This window comes from Molothrus aeneus, chromosome 5, assembly GCF_037042795.1.
Source record: "Molothrus aeneus isolate 106 chromosome 5, BPBGC_Maene_1.0, whole genome shotgun sequence".
In the NCBI taxonomy this organism is placed as follows: domain Eukaryota; kingdom Metazoa; phylum Chordata; class Aves; order Passeriformes; family Icteridae; genus Molothrus; species Molothrus aeneus.
The window spans coordinates 32,175,853-32,198,946 of NC_089650.1; the positions used below are offsets into that span (position 1 = coordinate 32,175,853).

At 36.6% G+C, this 23,094-nt stretch overlaps 1 protein-coding gene across 1 annotated transcript in view; it reads right to left on the reverse strand.

Annotated features, from left to right (window-relative positions):
• The window catches only part of NAV3 (neuron navigator 3), a 381,620-nt gene extending 367,682 nt beyond the window's left edge, over positions 1-13,938 (reverse strand). The window contains exon 1 of the mRNA XM_066549922.1: positions 13,672-13,938. Within this exon, the coding sequence (XP_066406019.1) occupies positions 13,672-13,752 (81 nt within the window). The 5' untranslated portion in view covers positions 13,753-13,938. The remainder of the gene's footprint in view (positions 1-13,671) is intronic.
• Between the last annotated feature and the right edge of the window lie 9,156 nt (positions 13,939-23,094).

Sequence of the window (23,094 nt, forward strand, 5' to 3'; positions counted from 1 at the left end):
AGGCTGCTCTCAACAAAGTTAACAGCTACAAATATCTTACTTTAATGTAACCCCAGGGCCCAAGTTTTGTCACAGACTGCATGCATACACAAAAACTAGCAACTGATGGGGATTGTAACTCTCACCTGCTGTGACTAGACACATTTGGGCCTGTTGCTTTTTTTAGTTTTGGGTTGTTTGGTGAGTTAAAAAACCCAAACAAACAAACAACAACAAAACAAAAACAAAAAACCAAACAAAAAAAAAACAGAAAAAAATAACCAATATGTTCCATCAAAAATTGAAATGAGAATTTTCTACAGAAAGCCTGCCAAAAATCATTGGAAAGATTCCCACTGTTATCTAGAGGTCTGGGTAATTACACCTTTAGAGTATAACTGTGAAGTATTTTAATGTAAATCCAAGCACAGCCCAAACCACAAGGTTGCCAACAATACTACATCTCTTTAAAAAATTCTTGTGCAGCTAATGATTTGATTTTGAGAAACATGATGTTAGAAGCACTCATGGCACATGCCTAGAGCCCTTATCAGGGTGCAGTAGATACAGTACCAAAATTTTCACAGTGTGTCATGCAAATATAACAAACGGTACCTGCCTCTTCATTCACTAGCTGTGTTATTAAATGGTAAAAATCTTAAACAACATTAAAAAAACACACAGAGAAATAAATTTTCAAGTCTAAAAAATTGGGGGTGGGGGCAGTTTACCATGAAGAATTAGCAACCCTTTATTCCTTTATTCTTTTTCTTTACTAGAACCCTCATAATTCAAGTGGTGTACTCCTAGGATTATGGTGTTCACAGCATTCCCAAGCACACGCTGCAATAAATAAGGAAGAAGAAAAATGGAGTTCAGACTACCAAAAATACATTGACAACCAGTATCTCACAGAATCACAGAATATGCTGAGTTGGAAGGGACCCACAAGGATCATCAGGTCCAGCTTCTCCAGGAGTACAGGACCACCCCCAAGATTCACACCACTGCCTGAGACCATTTTCCAAACACTTCCTGAACTCAGACAGGCTTGTTGCTGTGACCACTTCCCTGGGGAGCCTGTTCCAGTGCCCAACTACCCTCTGGGTGAAGAACCCTTTCTTATATCCTACCTAAACCTCCACTGACAGAACTTCAGGCAATTCTCTTGGGTCCTGTCACTGGTCAGCACTGAGACAAGATCACTGTCCACCTCTCCTTTTTCCTCTCACAAGGATCTCATGATAGGAAGGAACAAGTACTTTTTGAAAATATTAAATAGCAGCAATGGACTTGTTTTTCCCCTTAATAAGGCATCAGTTGTTGCTTTATTATGAAAAATTCTCCTAAGAAAATAAAATAAAGATACAAAAGAAAAAAGGATCATATAGTATACATGTGCTGGCTACCAGACAGGAGAGTCTTTGGTTTCCCTGCACAGCTGTCAGAGCAATCAACTTCAGTCACAGAAAACTCCTTTACAGGGGAGGAAAATAAAAATTAAGACCAGCACCCCACAAACATATGTTGCATGGTTTCCCTTTTAGCTCTTTTGAAATTCTATTGTTACTCAGGCAAGCAGCACAGCCAGAGCTGAAAATTTAACAGTTTAAAATCCGCAACTCAACTTACCTTTGTAATAAATTAATTCCTGGAACACACAACTTTGAGACTGTTATGCCAGCTGTTCTATATTAGCAGAATGACAACTCCTCCTTTCTTTCTAGTTGTGACATATCAAGATAACACAAGATTTTTGACAGATCAAACGAATTTGGATTTGCCACAATTATACATGTTATGGAGGAATGACTGGCTTGGCTTTAATCCTTTGATGGAAATATACAGATAAGTGAAGGGCAAGAAAAAGACTGACTACCGTAAAGGTATTTTGCATCTCTTTTACTAGTTAATAGCTCATTTATAGCAATGCTAATCAAAAGTAAAAACACTAGGGGAGAGGAGAAGGGAACAAACCAGACATGCACTATTTTTGCTTATAATGGATTAAAGGTCTCCATAATCACTCTTTGGTACTTTTGGATTATAGATCCACTTAGGAATCTGACTCTTGGGATCAGTTTTGCTTATACCACTGTACATATCATTTTAGTTCATTACTGTTGAACATGGGACAGCATGGAATATTGAACTCCTTTTTTGCAAGAGACACAAATAAAATATTGATGTAATGTCAACTCCTAACAGACAGCTATAGCTCATGAGCGTTTCTTTAATGAATAAATTTGTCAGGGGTTTTTTGGTACATGAGTCAATTCTGAAAATCAGCTTGCATTACTGGTACATTTTTAAGAACAGAGCTCCTCTGGATTTTGAGCCAGAAGTCTCATTTTACAGCAGGACTGGTGCTACTCCAGAGCAAATTGTAACCAGCTCCATCTGCTTTCAATAAAGAACACAATCCCAGTTGTCTACACTCACAAAGGAAAACATTAGGAAAATCCTGGAATTTTCTTCTATTATTTCTATCTTCCATTCGTTGACTGATCCATTTGGTAATCCTGAAATTATTTCTTTATGTGACCATTTGGAAATACATAGAGAAGTGGCAAAGTAGCCATGTTGCAGTAGATAATAACAAGAAAGTGCCATCTACTTTAGCTATCACTAAATGAAATTAATTAAGAAGGTATTCCCCTATCTAATGCACAGTCAAACAGGTTCCTGTATTCCTGAGAACATACATAGATTACTACTGGGAAATTAGGATAAAGAAAAGAGATACAATGCAGTAATAGCTAAGGCATGATAAGTACTTTGTGCACAGAAAAGAAGGAATATACAGGCTTTTTCTTTGTCATGCTTACCAATCTCCTTCCTCACACATATTTCTAAATGACATGTGTTTTTGTATAGGAAATCACATTCTACCAAGAGACACATTCATCTCTTAGGCATTAAATACAAGGATAGAATCAAGGGATATTACAAGCAAACTGTAAGGTCTTTAAACCAGACAGTCTTTTTTACTGTATTCCTACAGCAGCAGCAGAACTGTATCCTGATTCATAACTGAGATTCCACAATGCAAATAAATAGCCATGAGTGCAGTATATTTATTTTAAACACTAGGTAAATATATTTGACCTTCAATATGAGGATCTTAATGCTCTGAGAAAGCTCAATGATAAATTATTCAGAAGATCTTTCAATTTTACAGATGAATAAAACTGAGTTTAAGCAACTTCCCTGAGGTTACAAAGAAAATTGACAAAGCTAGAAGACAAAGTCTTTTCCTAAACCTTAAAATACATAATCCTTCCTAAAAGCAATAATGCAGGAGCTACCATATAGCAATAAGAATATTTATATTATATTTATATTATTAATAAGCTATTGCATAATACCAACAGATAGAAATGATGTTTCACAAAGCTGTAACTGCTCCACTTTAAATACAGAGTATGTTCAGGCAAACTAAACTGCCACCTTGCAGAACTGTGACCTAATATTGATCTACTACCTTATATTGGATTTGTGTGGCCAGATTTTGGTAGAGGGGGACAGTGGGTCTACAGGGGTGGTTTGTGTTTGTTTCCTTTTGTTTCTCATTTGCAATGCCAACAATAAATTCAAAGTCGCCTGACCTCTGCAACCAAGACAAAAATAGCACCTGCTAAAAATTATCCCTTCCAAATTAAACATTATGGACACAGTGTTTACATCAGGCAATTTCAAACAACAACAAAAAAAGATTTTTGGCAGCTTCCACCCAGTCCTCTTTTCTTGATACAATGCCTCCACCATACTTGCTAATAACTACTCACTGTCATGCATGCAACTCACAAGTGGCATCAATTTAGTGATTCAGACAGAGGGAAAGTTTAATCCATCTCAGTCAGATGGCACAGGTTCTTCTTAATCCATGTCAGTCAGATGGCACAGGGACCAAGAGCATTTTAGGCTGCACCTCTTATATCAAGGGCTAGGAGCAACAACTACCCTTCTGACTAAGGTGGAGAACACTGACGGGATCTATCAGAGGGAACAAGTAAACACACAAATTCCTCACCAACACCACCACCAAAAATCCAATCTGAAAAAAAAAAAATTAAATAATATATTTAAAATTAAATAATATATTTACTACTACAATTGCTTTAAAATACTCAAGAGCCCTCAGCTGTGATTCCCATCCTAAGCACTGCACAAAAGTACACACAGGTACACAGTGTGACAAAGACCTTGTAATAAGGATACTATTTTCCAAAAAAACCAACAAATGGACTACAGAGAAAGAAAAATATTTTCAGATTCAATCACACTAGAGACTTTCCTACGCATTGCTGTCCACATTACATGTTTATATATATATGTTTATATATAAGCATATATATATTATTTATATATAATATATGTTTATATATAAGCATTCACTTAAAATACTTGTTTGCAGAAATACAGATGCAGGTAAGCATGTTTATGCATGCATATTCACACACAGTTATCTGCATGTTTGTATATGCACATATAATGAAAAAAGTGATAAGCTGGGGTCAGTTCAGCACAGGAGAAGGAAAACAAAAACAAAACGGAGGGCAACAAACATGCAACAAGGAGAGAGGGGAGATGACAAGTAATGAGAATACTCCTGACAGAGAAAGGAGAAAACAACAGTAACGACAATAGGAATGGAGAGTCAGGCAAAAGAAATAATACCAAAAGCCCAAGTAATAAAGACAGCCTGCTGACTTGCATTTCAACTACAGGTTTATTTTTCCATCAAAAATAATAAATGTTAAACTGGTACCAAAGCTACTTTGCTACAAACTTTAGATATATTCCTGTATTCTGGAGCTGTCCCTCACCCTGGTAAAAGCTACATTTGGTGACTTAGGTAAAAAATGCTATTAAGAAACATTTCTGTGCCCAATACTGACAATTCTAGAAGACATCAAGGACTTTTAGTATCAAAAAAGTATAGGGATTTTGCATAAACCAGTGCCTACTGAGATACAATTTTATTACACATTAACTAACATGTTACAAAATGGATATTCTAAGGCTCACTTAGCTAACTGAAGAGTATCCTGAAGTAAAACAAAACAAAAAAAACCACAAAAAACAAACCCCAACCAAAAAAAAAAAAAAACAACAAAACCTAGATGTGAAATAGAGGAAACATTGGCATTAAACTCAGTAGCTCTATGAGCTTTTTATTCTCCTCTAGCAAAGAAGCTTTTCTGATTTACCTGCAGGAAACAAAACATAACTATGTTACTTTGTACATATACATATTTAAGTCAAAATCAATATATATGTGCTTGCCAGTAACTAGCTGTGAAAGGAAGGAAGAAAATTATAACCATTTCCAGAATACTTTCCTGTCTTTGCATTCTTTTGTACTTGAGCACTGGAGAACAGCCAACATCAGTACCTAAGCACTTACCTAAAAAACTTATCTAAGCATTTATCTAAAAAGATAAAAATGAAGCATCTTCCCAGCAGTAATCTTTTATTGTGAATGCACAGCATGAATGCACCTTGGCGCTTCGGGTTAAGCTGTAATAAAGCATAGTCTTCCATTCTGGTACAATACCCAGACTCTAGAGATTCATATTCAAGGGCTGTGTGCACTATGAAGTTAACGTGACAAACTAATGCAACCATCACAGTATACTCTGTCCCTAATTTTGAGGTTTGGGAGGGTTTTCACATGTATTTCTTACAGTAAGGATGCAAAAATCCCAGGAAAAACTCATTTGCAGAAGCTAGGCTTTAAATTTTTTGTGCATCATTTCTGCATTCATACAAGTCTTTTTCATTTTCTCTATTCAGACTGTCTATTTACATATCGTATCTAAGAAAACAAGAACTGGCTTAATTTGGGACCACTAATTGTTGTTGGCAATCACTCAATGTTCCACCAGATGATTTCATTCAGAAGCTAAAAGCCACAGTACCAGGCAAGGTTGTCCTGTCATATATTGCTTTAGGCTAGGGCTATCTAGAATGACTTTAAAAGGTTATTAACTTAGCTCTATACGCAGACACACAATGCAGTTTCACAAGAAAATTCTTGCTTTAATGTTTATAAAATGCAATCTTAAATAGGTCTTTATATCTCTCCCACAAAAGCACACTGCAGTACAGCCCCTCACTTGTTTATTTCTGATACAGCAGCAGCAGATGCTTCTCCTTCCAATTTCAAAAATTAGCCTTCCAGGGGAATTAGAGAAGCAAACAGTAGGACTTCCTCATGTGACATACAGATTTAACAACACTTACAATGCATTACTTGTACTGCAAGACAGCAGAGTTAATGAGGAAGCTGCAGAGTCCTTGACCTGAATTTAGGATCCACTTAAATCTCAAGGTACCATTACAGAGTGATTTCAAGAAACTAGCTAAATGCAAATATGGTAAAAATAACAACAATAGCAGCAGCAGGTTTTCCCAACTACTTTGTAAACACAGCAGAACTTTTCACTTAAAGCAGAAAAATTATCAAAGTGAAAAAAGCTTTAGTTGCAGCCATGTCAACCTTGCTCTAGTGATTTTTCTGTTTCTGTCTTTCAGAGATTCAAATCTAGTCCAGAGCTGGAATAAGGAGGAGGTTCAGGTGATTTTTACTTACTTCCAACATTTTGGGAGGAATTCTGGCTATTCTTTTTTTAGTCTTTATTATATGAAGCCTAGTGAAGAATAGTGAAGAATTCCATAGGAAGTGCAAGTTCAAGGGAAGGGGAACAATAAAAGAGGCATTTCCTCTAAATGTATGATTTGATAAAGGATAATCAATAAAATTTAGGAAAATACTTCCAAAATCAGCAAGCAGGATAGCTAAGTGCTAATGCACTCATTATGGAACCTATCACAAAGATGAGATTTCAAGCAGCAGAAATCTCAAAGCTCCTTTTGGAGGTATGATCTTTCGAGAAGCTGGGTGATAAAATTCCCAAAACAATGTCACAGTGCAAGAGAAGAGATCAACTAGAAGGCCAAGCTCAGATTCTCCACTGTACAGTGTCATATGCAACTGCTTCTCAAGCTAATGCTCCCTCTTAGAAGACAAAAGATAGGACAAGGTTGCAGATTTGTTCAGCATTTAATCCTTGAAGTTTGTAACATTTTCCCAGATGACGATCTCAGGACAAAACCAGACAAATATTATTGAGAACAGTTTGAAAATTAACAATGCTAAGAGCAGGAAAATAGTAAATAACAATTACAGTGATTTCCTTTCTTTGTAGTGCCACTGTAGAGATGGCACTCTACAAAAAAGAAAACTTCATTAACTTGCTTAGCTATTTATTATCACTTAAAATATTCTTTGTACTGAGACTAATAAAATCTTTGTTTTAAAAAAGTAAGAGAAACAGCGATCAAAAAACAGGATTTATAGTATAAAGTCATTAATTTTCTTTTCTACTTGACATATTTAAACCTTGCAGGTAGTTTTTAACCATCAAGATGTCCTAGGCAATCTTGTATAATCATGAGATACTAACTTCAATAATTTCACTGTTTCCTGCTTCTTAGCCATTGTGTCTTACTCTAAATCAGAGAAAACCATTTGAGACACAACACTTAAATCTACCTTTGCAATGTAACTGGTAGAGATTGGAAACTGTGTCCTTAGCACTGGGTGAAGACCAAGGCCAGTCAGTCTGTTCATTTTTTCAGTGGGGGAGGGAGGGAAGTAATCAACACAAGTGAGAAGCCACCTTCTTCTCTCAACTCTGTAGTGCATATCCCAAGCCATGCTGTGTACATACATATAGAATAGTATTCATTTCAGCTATCTGATTACACAAAAATCTGCCAGCAGTAACAGCTGCAAAGCAGCTGATCTCCTTCCAACCCGGCAGTGATGATACCCTGTACCAACTTTTACTTGGTATTCCTGAATAAAACCAAGTTTTATTCAGTTATCAGGCATACATTAACAGCAACAACTGTAAGACAAAACTGGTAGCGACTGGAAAAGAAAGAAACCATCTACAAAACCAAGGCATACTAGAAAAATATATATTAAAAAAATCAGCTAGCCAGTATCATTTTAAGAAAATAATTCATTTTGTTAGTATTTAATTTCCTAGCTGTTTTGGTGCAGCACTGGGACAAAATACTTCTCTGTAATCAGGTCTTTCTTGCGAATAGTGGCTTGGGGAAGGCAAGGAAAAAATATAAAAGAGAAACATGTACAATCTTATTTACATCATGGTTCTCCAAAAGGAAGAAAAGCTGTGTTAACATGCAGCAGAGGACATGAGTTTACTTTATAAATTATTAAATATGGATTCATGTTCCATAAAATTATATTTAACTTCATCTATTAAGAATGTAAAGGTTGTGTAGTTTTGGGTTTTTTTTTTTTTTGAATTTGAACTTCCCTAGCAGTGGGCACAGAACAATTTCAGAAAGTGAGAAGAGTCAGGTGGTGGGGCCCCAGGGAGGTTTGATAGACAGGGAGATAATTCAAGTCTTTCTAGCCAAACTTTTGAAACAGAAAACACATGGAATATGGAGGGAGAAAGCTTAAGGGAAGGAATGACAGAGGTAATATATGACAACCTGATACAGAAAAGCAACTGTAGTTAGTTATCCCTACAGCCCCTTTCTTCTTATCAGCTGTGCTGGCTTGTCTTATCTGTGCCTAATTCTAGAGTATCAAAGTAAAAAAGCAAAAAAAGAACTAATATCTTCCCTGAGCCCTGATGACCCCTCACTATTCCCTTGCTGCACTATTTTTGGTGAAAATACTTATATGTCCTGAAAAACACCCCACAAAATCCCTGCCAGTTGTTGTGCAATATGGGATAACAGTGAGCATTGAGCCTAATGAATCTGTGATTCTTCAGCAGTTCTGCAGACCTCTGTTGTTTGTAAAGCATCCCCTGTCAGACAGATGAGCAGATGGACAAGAACTGCACAGAATGTACATGTATATGTACATATGTGTAGGGGTGACTGGGGTGTGTGAGGAGAAGGGATAGAAATTTCAGTTAGGGCAGCCTTGGAGAAATAAAACAAAATGGGAGACATCAACCTTTTTGTTCACATAACAAGCAACATCATTCAGATCCTAAGTCTTCAAATGAAAATGCACTATTAAACAAGAATAGCAACAGCTCTGGCCTGCCCAAGATTTCATGCCACTATTTTTGAAAGCAGTTGTTGGATGACTACAGATTTAGCTATAAAAATGAAAATTGAGGTGTGGAAATGGGGAGCACAGACACAGCAGTAGTAGAGCGTTTGTGAGAATAAATTTTGCTTCTGGCCCAACTGCCTCATGAGGATGACATCTGATTTTCCTGAAATGCTGTCCTGTGCACTGAATATTGACTAGGACAAAGGAAACAGGGGATAGAGGAACAGTGTGATGCACATGCTGATTATTCCTGTTATATCTGTCCCTTCTAAACCTTCTCTCTTGATTTTTTGTTTTAAAGAATTGTGTATCAAGACTGCCTGATGCTTTCAACAGTAAACTATTATTTTACCCTACCAAGCAAAACCTGACTGATTACTGGACTTCTAATTAATCTCCAAATGGCTACCAAGGAGATAAGCAAAACATCTAACACAAGGTTTGCTTGCTATTCCTGCTAATTAGTTACATTTACTTATTGTCCAGTAATAGAGCCTTGGTGTCTATTTGAAAGTCCCTCCAGGTACAGTGGCTCACCTGCCTACCAAAAGAAAGACAAGAAAACAATGTCATTTGTTGTGGAAACAACAGAAATTCTTATACATTCTCATATTTAGCTTCAAAGCATATATTTGCAGAGGAGGTGGTGCAGTGCTAAAAACTTTCCTCTATTTTCATTTGGTTTGGATCTGCCTCTAAACAGAAAAATCAAGGCCTTTTGTCAAGAGAGTTTAAAGGAAATGTGATGAAAAACTATCCCTGTGACCACTCTGGGTGTGCAGAATTCCAAGGCATGGACAAGATGTGCAGAGGTACAAAGTCTTCTATTTTGGAAACAAGAAATTCTGCAAGAATATCATTCCTACTGTATTCTGTATAATGGACTTCAAATCCAGACACACATCTTTTGTTGTGAGTCAGTACAGGGACTCAGAGGGCTTGTCTCAAACACCCTAAACATAGTGGAACAGAAAGCAGTAAATTATTTGGCAGACAAAGCAGATACACCAAACATTTAAGGCACAGAGTATTATTGTTACTGGGAAACATGTTGTACATTCTTGTATTTCTGAAACAATTTCACAGATTTACACGTGATCAAGTGCATGAATGATACTTGGGGGTACAGCCACCTGTGTTGTTTATTTGTGTGCTGCCTCACAGACATCTGCACACCCACAGTGAACCACAGCCAGGCTCCCACCCCCAGGCTCCAGACATCAACAGGGCCACAGCAGCAGCAGCATTCTAAGGCTTGGCTCTGCCTGCCTGCAGCAAGCAGGTGTTTTTTGAAGATACAATGCAACCTGGATATTCTGTCAAAGAAATGGCCACAATGGGACTTTTTTTGTAAGTCAAACATTAAAATTAAATGAGTAGTCAGGAAATTTTGAATGTGCATTTTGGAGACTAGCTAGCATAAACCATGTATATGGCAGAATATTACAAATTGCAACATTGATTTTGAAAACAGAAGAACCCTTCTGAACAATTAAATAGAGATAGGTAAGACAGCCCCTTTCAGGTTTTAAAATGGTAATCTTAAAGAAGATGCCTCGACAAATCTGTTGTTCAAAAGGCGAGTTTGTGGCTCTCTCTCCCATGTGCTAAATCATGAACTTGCACACCATACTGTAAACAGCAATATATGGACCTGCTCCTCATTGACATTTCTGTCCTAAAGCCTTGAGATTCATCATACTGATTTAATAAGGAATTACAGTATAGTGTGGGAAGGGCAAACAGATGCACAGGCAGAGCATTTAACCTGAAATATCTAAGTGGATGAAGCAGTATGGCTGGCACATCAAGCCTGGAGGAAGAAAAGGCTTCTTTTGGACAGAATTACCATGGACACATGGTCCTTGGCCAGATAGAAATAATGGACAACCCAGAACTACCTGTTCCAGCTCATTGCCAGTTTCCTGAGGCTTTGCATCCAGACAGAAGAATTTGTAGAGGGAAGACCTATGCCTGTTTTCTGTAAGAGGTCAAATTAATTAAATACAATGATCTTTCTAAAACCTTTTTCCTCTCTGATCTATTAGCTGGCCTCCCTCCTTTTCCCAACAACTCAGCCACAAAAATCAGACTATTGCTTCCACATGGCTACTTAACTAAAGCTCTAACTTAATGACTAAGCTTCCTCTTTTACTGTGAGCATCAGCCCAGTGACACATGAGAGTCCCACAAATATAAGCAAGCCATTGCCAGAAATCAATAAAAATGTCATTGCATCTTGCAGCTACAGGAAGAATAAGGAACTGGACAGTCCTGTAGCCACAAAAGAAGCATACACCTATTTAAAATGCAGGTGATAATGTTTGATAGGTTTTGAGATAATGAGTATATTTGAGTGTCATACACACTAACAACAAGAAAAATTTTTTCAATATAGTTGTTCAGACCTAAATCCAGACCACAGAAAAGTAACCCTATGCTATTATGTATATAGCATAGATATGAAATTATTAGAAAAGTTACATCCCAAAGCACAGTCTGCATTTTCAAAGCTACCTGAGAAGTCTTATATGATGTTTTTTTCTCAATTTGACTTTTCTCCTAAATTGCTCGTGCAGAAAACAGTAACAATATATTCTGCAGCAACATAACAATTGATTCTTTTCAGAATGCAATATTTTTCATTTGCTGAAAGGACATAAGGTATCCAAGACATTCAGCTTGACTCTTGCCTAGTGAGATCCAGGTAGTATGCAACTAAGGCACTCATGTCAGCCAGTAATTCAGCCAATATTTCCTAAAGTGGTAAAATGTAAAATTATGTAAAAATTTGATCTAGAGACAATACAGCAAAAAGAGATGGCCAAATCACTACTATTTCTTATGTTTCACCACTACCTATAAACCCTTTTTTTCAAATATCAGCCTTTTACAATGATATTAGCATATCAATGATATTCAATTTCTAGTAAAGATCCCTGAATGAAACTAAAACTAACAAGACTTCTGTTTATTATCACATTTACTTCTTCAGTATCAACCACAGCACAAAAGCAGAGCCTTTGATGGTTATTCCATAGTTCTACAGAGGGATAAAATATCTACAGACTGGCTCAAAGAAAAGATTTGACCTTGAGGTACAACAGATCCTCTTTGAAACAAACCTTCCCCTCCTACACAATCCAAAGAGCTCGTGTCTAAGAGTGAATCTGCAGGTATTAGGCATGAAGGGAAAAAAATTCTTTTGAAATAAGAGGGGGGTTGGAGGAAAAGGGGACTCTGGGTTCCAGGTCACATAATAATGGTTCAAAAAACAGTTCACCAGATGGTGAGATTAATGCTAACATTTCTCAGCTTTTCTTTTGTGCCACAGAAGGGTGGGAATTATGAAGTGGAGAAAGTACCATGTTTTAAACTAATTATCATTTATCATATATCTCTCCCCTCCGTTACAAAAAAGAAATGCTCAAAGGTTGAATATATATTTTCTGTAATAATTTAATTCTGTGTGTTATGATAGTATATTACCTAAATTCTCTGCACTTTAGAGGGTTATTGGCTATGACTGAATTACTTAGATTAGCATATACAAATCTCAGAGACACTAAAAGCAAGTATTTGATTTTATCGGTCTTACAATTGTTTTATGTTGTCCATAAACTACACCAGTTTTGATTTTTTCCCAAATAAGATCAAAAATATTTAAAACATTAGACAGAAACATTCATACCAAAAATTAAAAAAAAAAAAAACAAGCCAGAAGCATATATTATAAGTCTGTGTAATAATGAAGCACGTAACCTGCACTTCAATACATTATTTGGACAGTCCCACTGAACCTGTGCAATAACTCAAAGAGGCCAGTAAATTTCACTTCAAGGCATTGCATGAAGCACACCACCGCCTCAGATGCTACATCAGAACATATTCTCTCTGCTGGCTGCCAATCAGGGCAGGCCTTACCTTAGAACGCGGGCAAAAAGAAAATTAGAGCATTTTTAACTTTAATAAAGTAGAGATTGAGAAAACCCACAAAACAAAGCAAGCAAAAAGCTTTTTTCAGGAAAAATCATTAATGTAGTAGCAAAAAACCTAATAAAGGTCCTTCTATTATTCCCATAAAGCTTAAGACATCAAATTGAGGTTTATGAAATAAACATGAGAGATATTTCCAGACCATAGTTTAAGTAAGTAAAGGAGATGAACTTGGAAGGTGAGATTTTTCAGAGAGTGTTGCAGAAGTGGGATTTCTGAAAGAACTTCCCATACTATAGAAGTATTAGTTAAACTGCCTTAGATACTGAAGGATAAAAATTGAATACATTATCCAGAACTATGTGTAGGACAAAATAAGAAGGGTCTACCCATGCATCCACAGTCAAAAACAAAGATCTCACCCTGTCTAAGGCTGATGTCAGAGTTTTGCTTCCGGTCAGCAAGTCCAGGTTTTGACAGACAGTTTGCTAGACAAATTCAGGGAGTTCTCTGTGTTGCAATATCATGTCAGCATAGCAAACTACTTTATCCTCGAAAAACATTCATTTCTAGTTTACTGAAAATCAAAGAGTTTGCAACTCATTTAAATATAATTAAGTAATTAAAAATAATCTTACCTTCTTTTGATCTTCTAGTTTATGACTTACTGGATTCCTTCCATGTTTGTTCATCTCTGAAGATAAATCCATCACATTCATTCCTTGCCCTTCAAAATGAAATCGGTTCAGCAATGCAGCAAACTAATCCAAAAAGCAGGGGCTACAAACACAGAAACATGGTGCTTTTTTCCATCACACACCATCTCTGAACATCAATGACTTGGAGAAATGACTAAGAAATGCATCGATTGAGCTGAGGAAAACTTTGCAGTTCACTCTTGAGACTTTCCGAATCACCATAGCGTTCTTAAAAGCTGATGCTTAAGAAGAGAAATGTTCATCTACCACTTTTAACTCCAACTGCTATCTGTATCTTTCTTCACAGGTTTCCATTTTACAGGAGGTTACATCCTGACTGTGAACCTGTTGAGATAAAAAAAAAAATCATCAAGATTGATTTACAATTTTCTGTCACTCTATAACTGATTATCTGTCTTCATTAGTGCATGTGGATTTTGTGTGGTTTTTACCAAGGTGGTTTTTGGTTCAGGTGGACTTTATTTTTTTCATTGGTTAATTATGTTTTGGCTTTTCAGTTTTGTTTGTTTTTGTTAAGTGGTACTGAAGTTTAATTTAGTACTTGGCAGATGAAGTAATATATGCTCCCATTCATTCCCTTCTGCATCCCATCTATGAGCACACAGAGTATTCACTGAGAACAGCTAGTGAATTCCAGCTACCGGTGTAAAGGAAAAGTTATAGGGAAGAGAAAAGCAAAGACTATTTGACTAAAATACTGAAAACACTAAATTAAAAATGGACAAAAAATCCTCCTTTAAATGCCAACTCCCACCCCAAAGCTTTTTTTACTGTGATCCAGTTACAAATAGGAAAAAGGCACAAGGGTGAGATATACCCAAAAATGAGACAAAATCAAGAGATCAATATTGATACAAAGAAGCACTGATAGCATAGTACCTGTGAGATACAATTTCTTCCCCAAACTAAAGAGTGTTCCAACAAGAAACAAAATTGTATTTACTCTCAACACCACAGTGTGAGGCACCTATTCTTATCCATATTTATCTTCACATCCAATTGAACATGATAGCAATAAAGGACTAATCAAGCCATAAGAACAAATCCTTTACAAAAATAACTAGAAACAAACAGAAGATGCATTTGCCTTGGGAAATCACAGGAATATAAACAATCGTACACTAAGCTACTGTATGAGAGAACATATACCCAGATAGCTTGTTACCTAAACACCACTTTAGCCTGATACATCTGACCTCAAAATCAAATGAATTCTCCTTGCTATTCTAACTTTTGAGAATTACCTCCTTCTGCAGATAAGCAGTGTATTACAAACACTCACCAAAGGAAACTCAAATGCTTAGAGACCATTTTTCTATTCATTATTTTGAGCATCCTGAGGAAAGTCACTGAAATAAAAACAAGACTAAGGTGTTAACTGCCCATAAAATAGGAAGTAGTCACTAAAACTATGCTGTTAAAATCTCCCATAAATTTATGATTTTATTGGATTAAGAAGCAAACCAGATTCAATAATTTACTATAACTTTCCCAAGCACACATAGCTTTTCTCACCCTGTTTTCACAGAATCTGAAGCACAGCAAGACAGAACCAGATATCACTCTCAGGTGCAGCCTGTTCCCACCTCCACGTGCAATTTCCCCCATTTGAGAGTTTCACAGATCCACAGAATGCACAAAACCATAATGGCTGGATGCAGGAAGATGAAACATGAGATACCGCTGCAGGGATCAACATCTGGATTCATGCTTATAACAGTTGTAAAGCCAAGGTAAGTCAAAACCAAGCTGTTAAAACCCAGCAGTTTCTCTGGTTCATTTCATGGTCAGACATGTGAATTATATTACTTCCCATGCCTGGCAATTATGCTATGCTAGGCAATTAAGCTATTCTGTGGAACTGCATGGTGTTTTCAAGCCAAAGTTGGACAGAATGCAAATAATTTTGTTTGGACTGCCCTCATTACTTCTAACATGCAAAGCACAGGGTGGCAATTCTTGCTTGTTCCATTCAGCATGTTGTTCCATGGTCTTCAGCCTTTTCAACATAAACAGCTGTAATTAAATGCTCTTCACTGGCTTTTTTTTTTTACAGTGGAACCAAATTTATTATTCACTATTTAACACTGATATTTAACATACACACAATCACAGAATAAAGTATCCATAGTCCTGGATAGCATGATGATCACAGACTAAATAACAGATTGTTAGTAGGTCACCTACGAATATAGAAGTCAAGGTGAGTTAGAGTTTTTTTACAATTTTATTCTCCTAACAGACACAAAACTCTCATTCAATAACCATTTTTAATAATTTTGAGATACTTATAGTAATAGAGTCTTCCAGATGCACTTAACACTAGAAACACAGGCCTAAAGGAAGTAGAGCAAGCTATCCAAGCCATGAACATCTTTAGACTTTCTTGTTAGATAACACAATGAGGAAAATACTATGTGGAAATTATTTGTGATCGGGGTTGGGGGATGGAGGTTAGTGACTTCCTCCTCTAGAGAAACTATGGAAAGCATTCAGGGTGATGAATTTCTGGTTTAAGTATCTCAAATACTTGCCTAAATTCAAGTGGACTTAAGTCAGGTGAAACGTGTCTGAAATATCTTCTACTTCTCTGTCAGCTACAGTTTACTGACAGACCACTGGGCAACAACCCCAGAATATATTCTCAGAATTAACTAGAATTATCCTTTCTATACTTCCCTTACTGTCATCACAGATAGCTCTTGAAAAGTTTACACTGACAGGATTTTCAGAAAGCAACCAGAATCCTCAAGCTCCTTGCAGCCTCTTCCATGTATTAGTAGTAGCAGTAGTAATAATAATATTTTCCTGTAAGTGGCACATTCATTAAATATTTCATGGAAGTTAACACAAATATCTTTACAGACTCTGGATTTTGCAGATCAACCTGGTTGAGAAGAATGTTCAGGGAGGGGGAGTTGTAGCAAATACTGTTTTAGTCAATTCTAATAGTTCTACAAAATCTACAAAGAAAAAAAAAGGTGCTGTAGGAAAACTTTAGATAATGAGGTTTTTTCCTGGGTTTCTTCCCCTCATCATTGGCCTTCAGGAGTTTCAAAACTCCATGACCACATAAGGTACACTCTGATGGCTACCTGGGAGGCTTCACACCAAAACACTGCTCTGTGGTTGTTATCACTGGCAATAGTGGGGGCAAGGGCTATGTTAGAGATTCAACAGATTACCTTCTTTTCCAAAATCCTCTTGTGCCCACATGAGCATTCTCAAATTTTGCCATATCATTATAGCAATTTTGAGACAGGTCCAGGTATAAAACTATGACTGTAATTTGCACCTTTCAAATTTTCTTGTTTGTGTACAGGGTAAGTCTACTGAATTGCATCCTGGGTATTATCAGCTACACTGATAATGGTCTATGCTTAGTAAGAGTTATGTTTTTATTAAAGAATATCTGGAAATATAGATAACTATTTTCTGGATATGCTGATAGGAAATGTCATGCAAATTTTAGAAGGACACAATATCAATTTTCAGTACTAATATCTCATTATTATGGTTTATGTGCAGTTATAATAGATGTGGAATTTTGGGGCTGTTAGGGAGAACAAACTGGAGACAATACCCATTTACCTATTTCAAACACAACAGCGTGTATGCCAGGACCAAAAACAAGAGCCACCCACAAACCTCAGTGTACGGCTTAAGTTAACACAAACCAGCCTTTGTTCTTGCCCATCCATGCTCCCAGGGATGGCAGCATGGCTGAGAGAAATGGTGGGAGAGTATGAAGACACTATGACTCCCTTGAGATTGGCAGTGGGGCACATCTTGTGCAAGGCATGCTCTGCCCCACTGTCCTGGATGCTGATAAGGCTCACCACTGATGTTCTGCAAAATGATTCGGATTCACATTGAAGACTGGCAGGTCAGGAATATCAGGGGTGTAACTTCCATACTTCACATGATCCTATCAATCTTCTAGATGATGTGGCACCCCAGTATGGCTCTAATAACTTACTCATAGCAATAGTTTCACAATGGCCTTAAAAAACCTGTAACCATGAAAGCTTCTTATCTTTCTTTGTAGTCTTTTCCCACAGGGAGAAAATGTTAAGGCTCTCTGTATGGGTCTAACTTCAAACATTATGATCAGGCACACAAAGAGTTATCAGAAAAAGAAGATGATGTTGACTCTTGGAGGATTTTGAGAGCAATTCCAGGGAACATTGCTTTTAGCCAGCATTCAGAATAAGAAGCCGGTATCTGTTCTCTGCACACACATATGATAGAAGTGCCATAGAAAGGCTTGTCTGCACCAGATAAAAGCAGTCTGGGAAGGCAGCTGGTGAGCCAAAAACGTATCTCTAAGCACTGAGGCTTGCCTACAGAATTATTTATTCTGATACAAAATTAATTCTGTTCCAAACACATGCCTGATTCGCAGCAATACAAAAAGCTGCAGTGTTTACAGCTCTTTCTAAACAATGTAATGGTTTTTACTTAGATAAAAAGTGACCCCATAAGGACAAGTCCAGAGATGATATTTCCTTTATTAAGTGCATTTTGTATTACTTCTGTAAGTGGTGTCACTTTATCCTCTGTATTTATTCATAGGGCAAAACCCCTCTTCAGCACAGAATACTATGTGGAGCCACAACATTATCAGTGAGGCTAAAATCACAACTGTTTGCATTGTTCCTGGCTCTAGTCAATGCATATTAAAACATATATTTTCAGATTTGTATGGATTAAGGAAGAGATAAAGGGCGCTCTAATATTTACATCCTTGAAATGCTTTTCTGCTAAGCAGGATACCAATTGGCTCAAAAATCAAACTGAATGCACAAATTAACACTGGTGAACATAATTAATTAGGAAAAAAATTTAAAAATCATATCTATATATGTAAATACACACATTTATATGAGACTGTTCTATTCTCAGAAACTACTGTTACAAATGGTACAACAACTCAAATCTTTCTGGTTTTCTCAAATCCTTTTTATCTTACCTCCATCAACCTCCATCAAACAGGCTAAATTCTCTATATAGAATTTAGAGCTGCTATTACATGATAATTTTATTTCAGGTTTGGAACCAGTACCAGATAGGAATGCCTTCTCTCTTCCATCATCCAATTCTTTTGCCCCTGAGTATCAGAGATAAAGAAGCATAAGAAAGGGAATACAAAGTCTATTTTTAAGAGATAGTCCAGTCTGGCCTTTTACTCTGATGTCTCCTAAAGATTTGTTGTGAGGGATGACAGTTTTGTTGCATGTACAGTACTCTGTGCAAAGATCTGAGCATCAGACCTAAATGATATTTGGTTATCTTACCCAGCACTGCCCTGCTACATATGCCGTCTCTTAAGAGATTCATCAAACATCTACATTTCACTGTGCCTTACAGCACTTCTGCAGACATGCTACAAAGGACAAATTCCACCTTCTATCAACTCCATTTTCAGTGGAATATTTCTCCATTTCTGTCTAAACTTGTTTTGAATGTTCCTCTGTACTACTGAAATAGAAGAAAACAGTATGGTGTAGCTTTTACGTTTCTAATGTTTAGAAAACAATAGGAAGACTGAATATTCCTTATTTATTCACATGCTAAATACTCTGCAATATTTGTATTATTTTTTATAACTGCATGTATAATAAAAGAGCTACCTTAAAAAAGAAGATAGGCAAATACTCTCCAAAGCCTACCAAAAACCTGGATAGGATATGAGAAAGACAACACTGAGGTGGAAATGAAGGGGCATACAGAAAGCATATTCTCATATTCTAGGTATACAATAGAAAGAGTAAGCAAGAAAATACAATTCAATCAAACAATGTAAGTGCACCTACAAGGATCTTAAATTGCTCTGACCCATTAACCAAAGCAGCCTCTTTATGCAAGAAAACTATTTATGAGGCTCATGAGAAAGAGAAAGGCTAATCAAAAATAGCAGAGAGCTGACATACCTTTGAAATTTTGTTTCCTAGGGAGCTATTAAGCCTTCATTTCTCTTTCTTTTAAGTTTTGACTGGCATGCTGAAAAAAGATGCAGCTGACCCTGTGTCTGAGCAGTGGCCAATCTTCTGGGAGTTTTAATCATTTACAGCTATTGCTCTAATCAGATTGCCATAAAAAAACCCCAGAAAAATTACATAAACACTTTTTTTGGGGCACTTTACAAAATTTCTAGGGAGAAAAAGGCCCCTGGGCTTTGGGAAATATGTTGATGTATGGTAGCCCTATGGAGACTAATATATCTGGTATATTGCAATACCCCACCTATGTTAAAACTTTGCTACCATCCATGAATGGAATGCAGCCCAAGGGGAGGTATTGTCTCTCTGGTTCATAGGCTGTGAACATGACCAACAGGAGCACATGTAAAGTTTCACATATGTTGCTACTTTGAGCAATTTACATATTCAAACAAAAACAGCATACTGAAGGGTTGCAGTTACTCTTACATGAAATACTTAAATCCACCTCTCCTACTTTACTGGAAATAACTTATTCTCCCCAACTTGATAAATCTAAGTTCTTGAAACTTAAGAATATCATTAAATTACACAGCCTCTCTTGATCTGTCAAGGCTTGCTAAATAGCTCAATTGGATAAAAAATTCAGCTGCATTTTCAGAATATTTTTAACTCAATGCCTGGTACAAGAGATAAAGCAAAAAATATTACCTATGCTCACAGACAATTTCACAGCTGCTTTAATGGCAGCCTTTTCAGGTGAACCTCATGCTCATCACAAGAAATTACATATAGGTGCTGATCAAACATTGCAAACAGTGCTCTGTTACCTCAGCATTCAATCCATGTCCAGACCAGTCTCCTGCAATTAAATCAATTGATTCAAGCAAGTATGTGGCTGAAACAATAACTCCTGGAGACTTCAGAGCAGAGAGAAAACTGACCAAATGAGACTGCCAATTTGGGGTAGGGGAAGGAGGTAAAGAGAGGGGGGAAAAGGGGATGGAAAAAGGACTATAAACATTTTTTATAGAAAGACCCAAGTGACAAAAAATATTTCAAATATTTGAAGACAAAAAGCATCAGTAGGCGGTGCAGTCTTAATGGTGAAGTAAAAAGATGACCTTTGATGGTAGAAGTTTGTCCTCACAATCACTGCATCACAAACTAGTTTAAATTTGGGCTGGGAAAACCTTCTGGGTAAATTGCTTCCTGATCTGCCAGTGCAGAATACATTACTACATTGGATTTTCTAATGCTGTATTCTGCTATTACTCTAAACTCCCAAGTGACACAGCTCACAGTGCTTCCCACATGAGAATGTTAAACAGCAAAATAGAAAAGAATCCTCTAAGAAGTTTCTCAAAAGATGGGTTAATTGACTTAAAATTTAAGGTGAATTTTACATTCTTCAAGCAATTTCAAAAAATTATCATATTCAAAAATATTAAAAAAAAAACAATATTTACCAACACAGATTATTGCTAACACCATATATTTTTAAATACTGATTGTAACCTCCCAATTTGCAACACATTAAAAATCTTCTTTTATTAATACTAGTATCTAAACAAACTTTGATTTTTATCTTAGGTCTCAGTCCATTCAAGTGAAACTCGAACAGACCTTGAGAGTACCTCATACACAAATGCATTTTAGGACGTCAAAGCACTTTATCAGTTGTTACCAAAAATCTCAAAGATGGAAGTCTATTCACAGATTATGTTAAAAGAGATTTAACTAACAATAACATGGACTGGAAATACAGGAATAACTAGACAGTCATAAGCTTTACTGAAAATGTAGAACTAAAAAGGGGTTGAGGTAACATCTAGGAAATAATTGTTATGGGAAGTATAAGGTCTTTGTGTCTACCTAGAGCACATGTTCACTCATGAACACTTAAATTATGTCTCAAGACAATAGCATACTCAAAGAATGTCACACTTCACTTGTAAAGAGATTTGCATCACTAGGTACACCAAATTAACCTGTGTCTGAGGGACAATGTTGAGTTGGATTCATCTGAACAAACATTGTTGCATAAGTCTGAAATCATGGCTTGGTGGTCTCGCTATATTTGAGAAAATAAATAGGCATTTTTAGAATAGAATTCTTCTCATCCAAACTAGCTGAGATGAATCATGACCTAGAGGAATAATGACCTAAGTGGCTTTGGAATGCACAGACTTTTGCTGTATGTATGAAATCAGGTGAGAGGAATCTTTTCCTTCAAACCACGCATCTTAAAGGATGGACTACGTGAGGCTCATACATTCAAACAAATGCTAGAAAGCCATTTAAAAAAAAGAGAGAAAAAATGAAAAAAACCTAAAAACCAAAACCCAAAAAACAAACGAAGTCTAAACACACCAACAAATCTAATCAAGTCCTACTGGAACAATCCCATACAAGTAATCTACCAGCTATCTCCTCATTCAAAGTGGATGTCCAGGAACAACAGATTTTTCTGTTTTGTCACAGGTGTAAAAATGCTGGCTGCCACAATAACTGAGCTACCCCAGGGGAAATGAATCTTCTCCTTTCACACAAAGTTGCCTACAACAATTGCTTCACTGAGAGCTATGCCTCTTTTTTCTTAAAAGTTTAATGTTGACTTGGCAGATTAGTTTTTCAACTGTCTCACAAAAACTTACTGATTCCTTTTAAGTAGGAAAGGCAAAAATACACCTCAAGTACTTCAAACTTTTCCCTCTTTTTCATTTATGTTTAAGAAAGTGTATTCTATGGCTACTCAAGTCAACAATAAAACTTGTTGTGGTTTAGGAATGATACTCCCCAATTTAGTCCTGCTAAAACCACCACACTTGCTTCCCTCTCCCCCGGCCAATGGGCGCACAAAAAACATAGATCATGGGTTGAGATAAGAACCATTCACTAGAAAGAGCAATGAGATAAGAAAACAGTAACAGCAACAATATTAACAGGAAAAGTTGTAAGACAAAGAAAGGACTTCGAAAGAAAGCCTGCAATAGTAAACAGCAATCAAAGACCAATCAGCTCTTCCCCACCACATTTTCTCCCACTGGAAGGAACATCCTTCTCAAAAGCAAGAGACCCTTTTCCCAATCCCAGGTATTAACTGTGAAATAATACAGATAAACCTCCTAGTCATAACTCCTCAGCTACTACAAAAAATTAACTCTGTCCTAGCCAAAAGTAGGACACGTGAAAGTAGGCCTTTGGCTATTTTCTTTCAAAGCTTTAAAACAGCTTTGAGAGGTTTTTTGCCTCTTAATATGCAGAACATTTTTTTGACACAGTCTTTTCTTAGCAGACATAGCTTGACCTATTTCTGTAATATAACACTGACAATCTCCTTATTGCATCATACAAGTTACTTGCCCTGAAAAATAACAATAACTAGGACAATCTTATG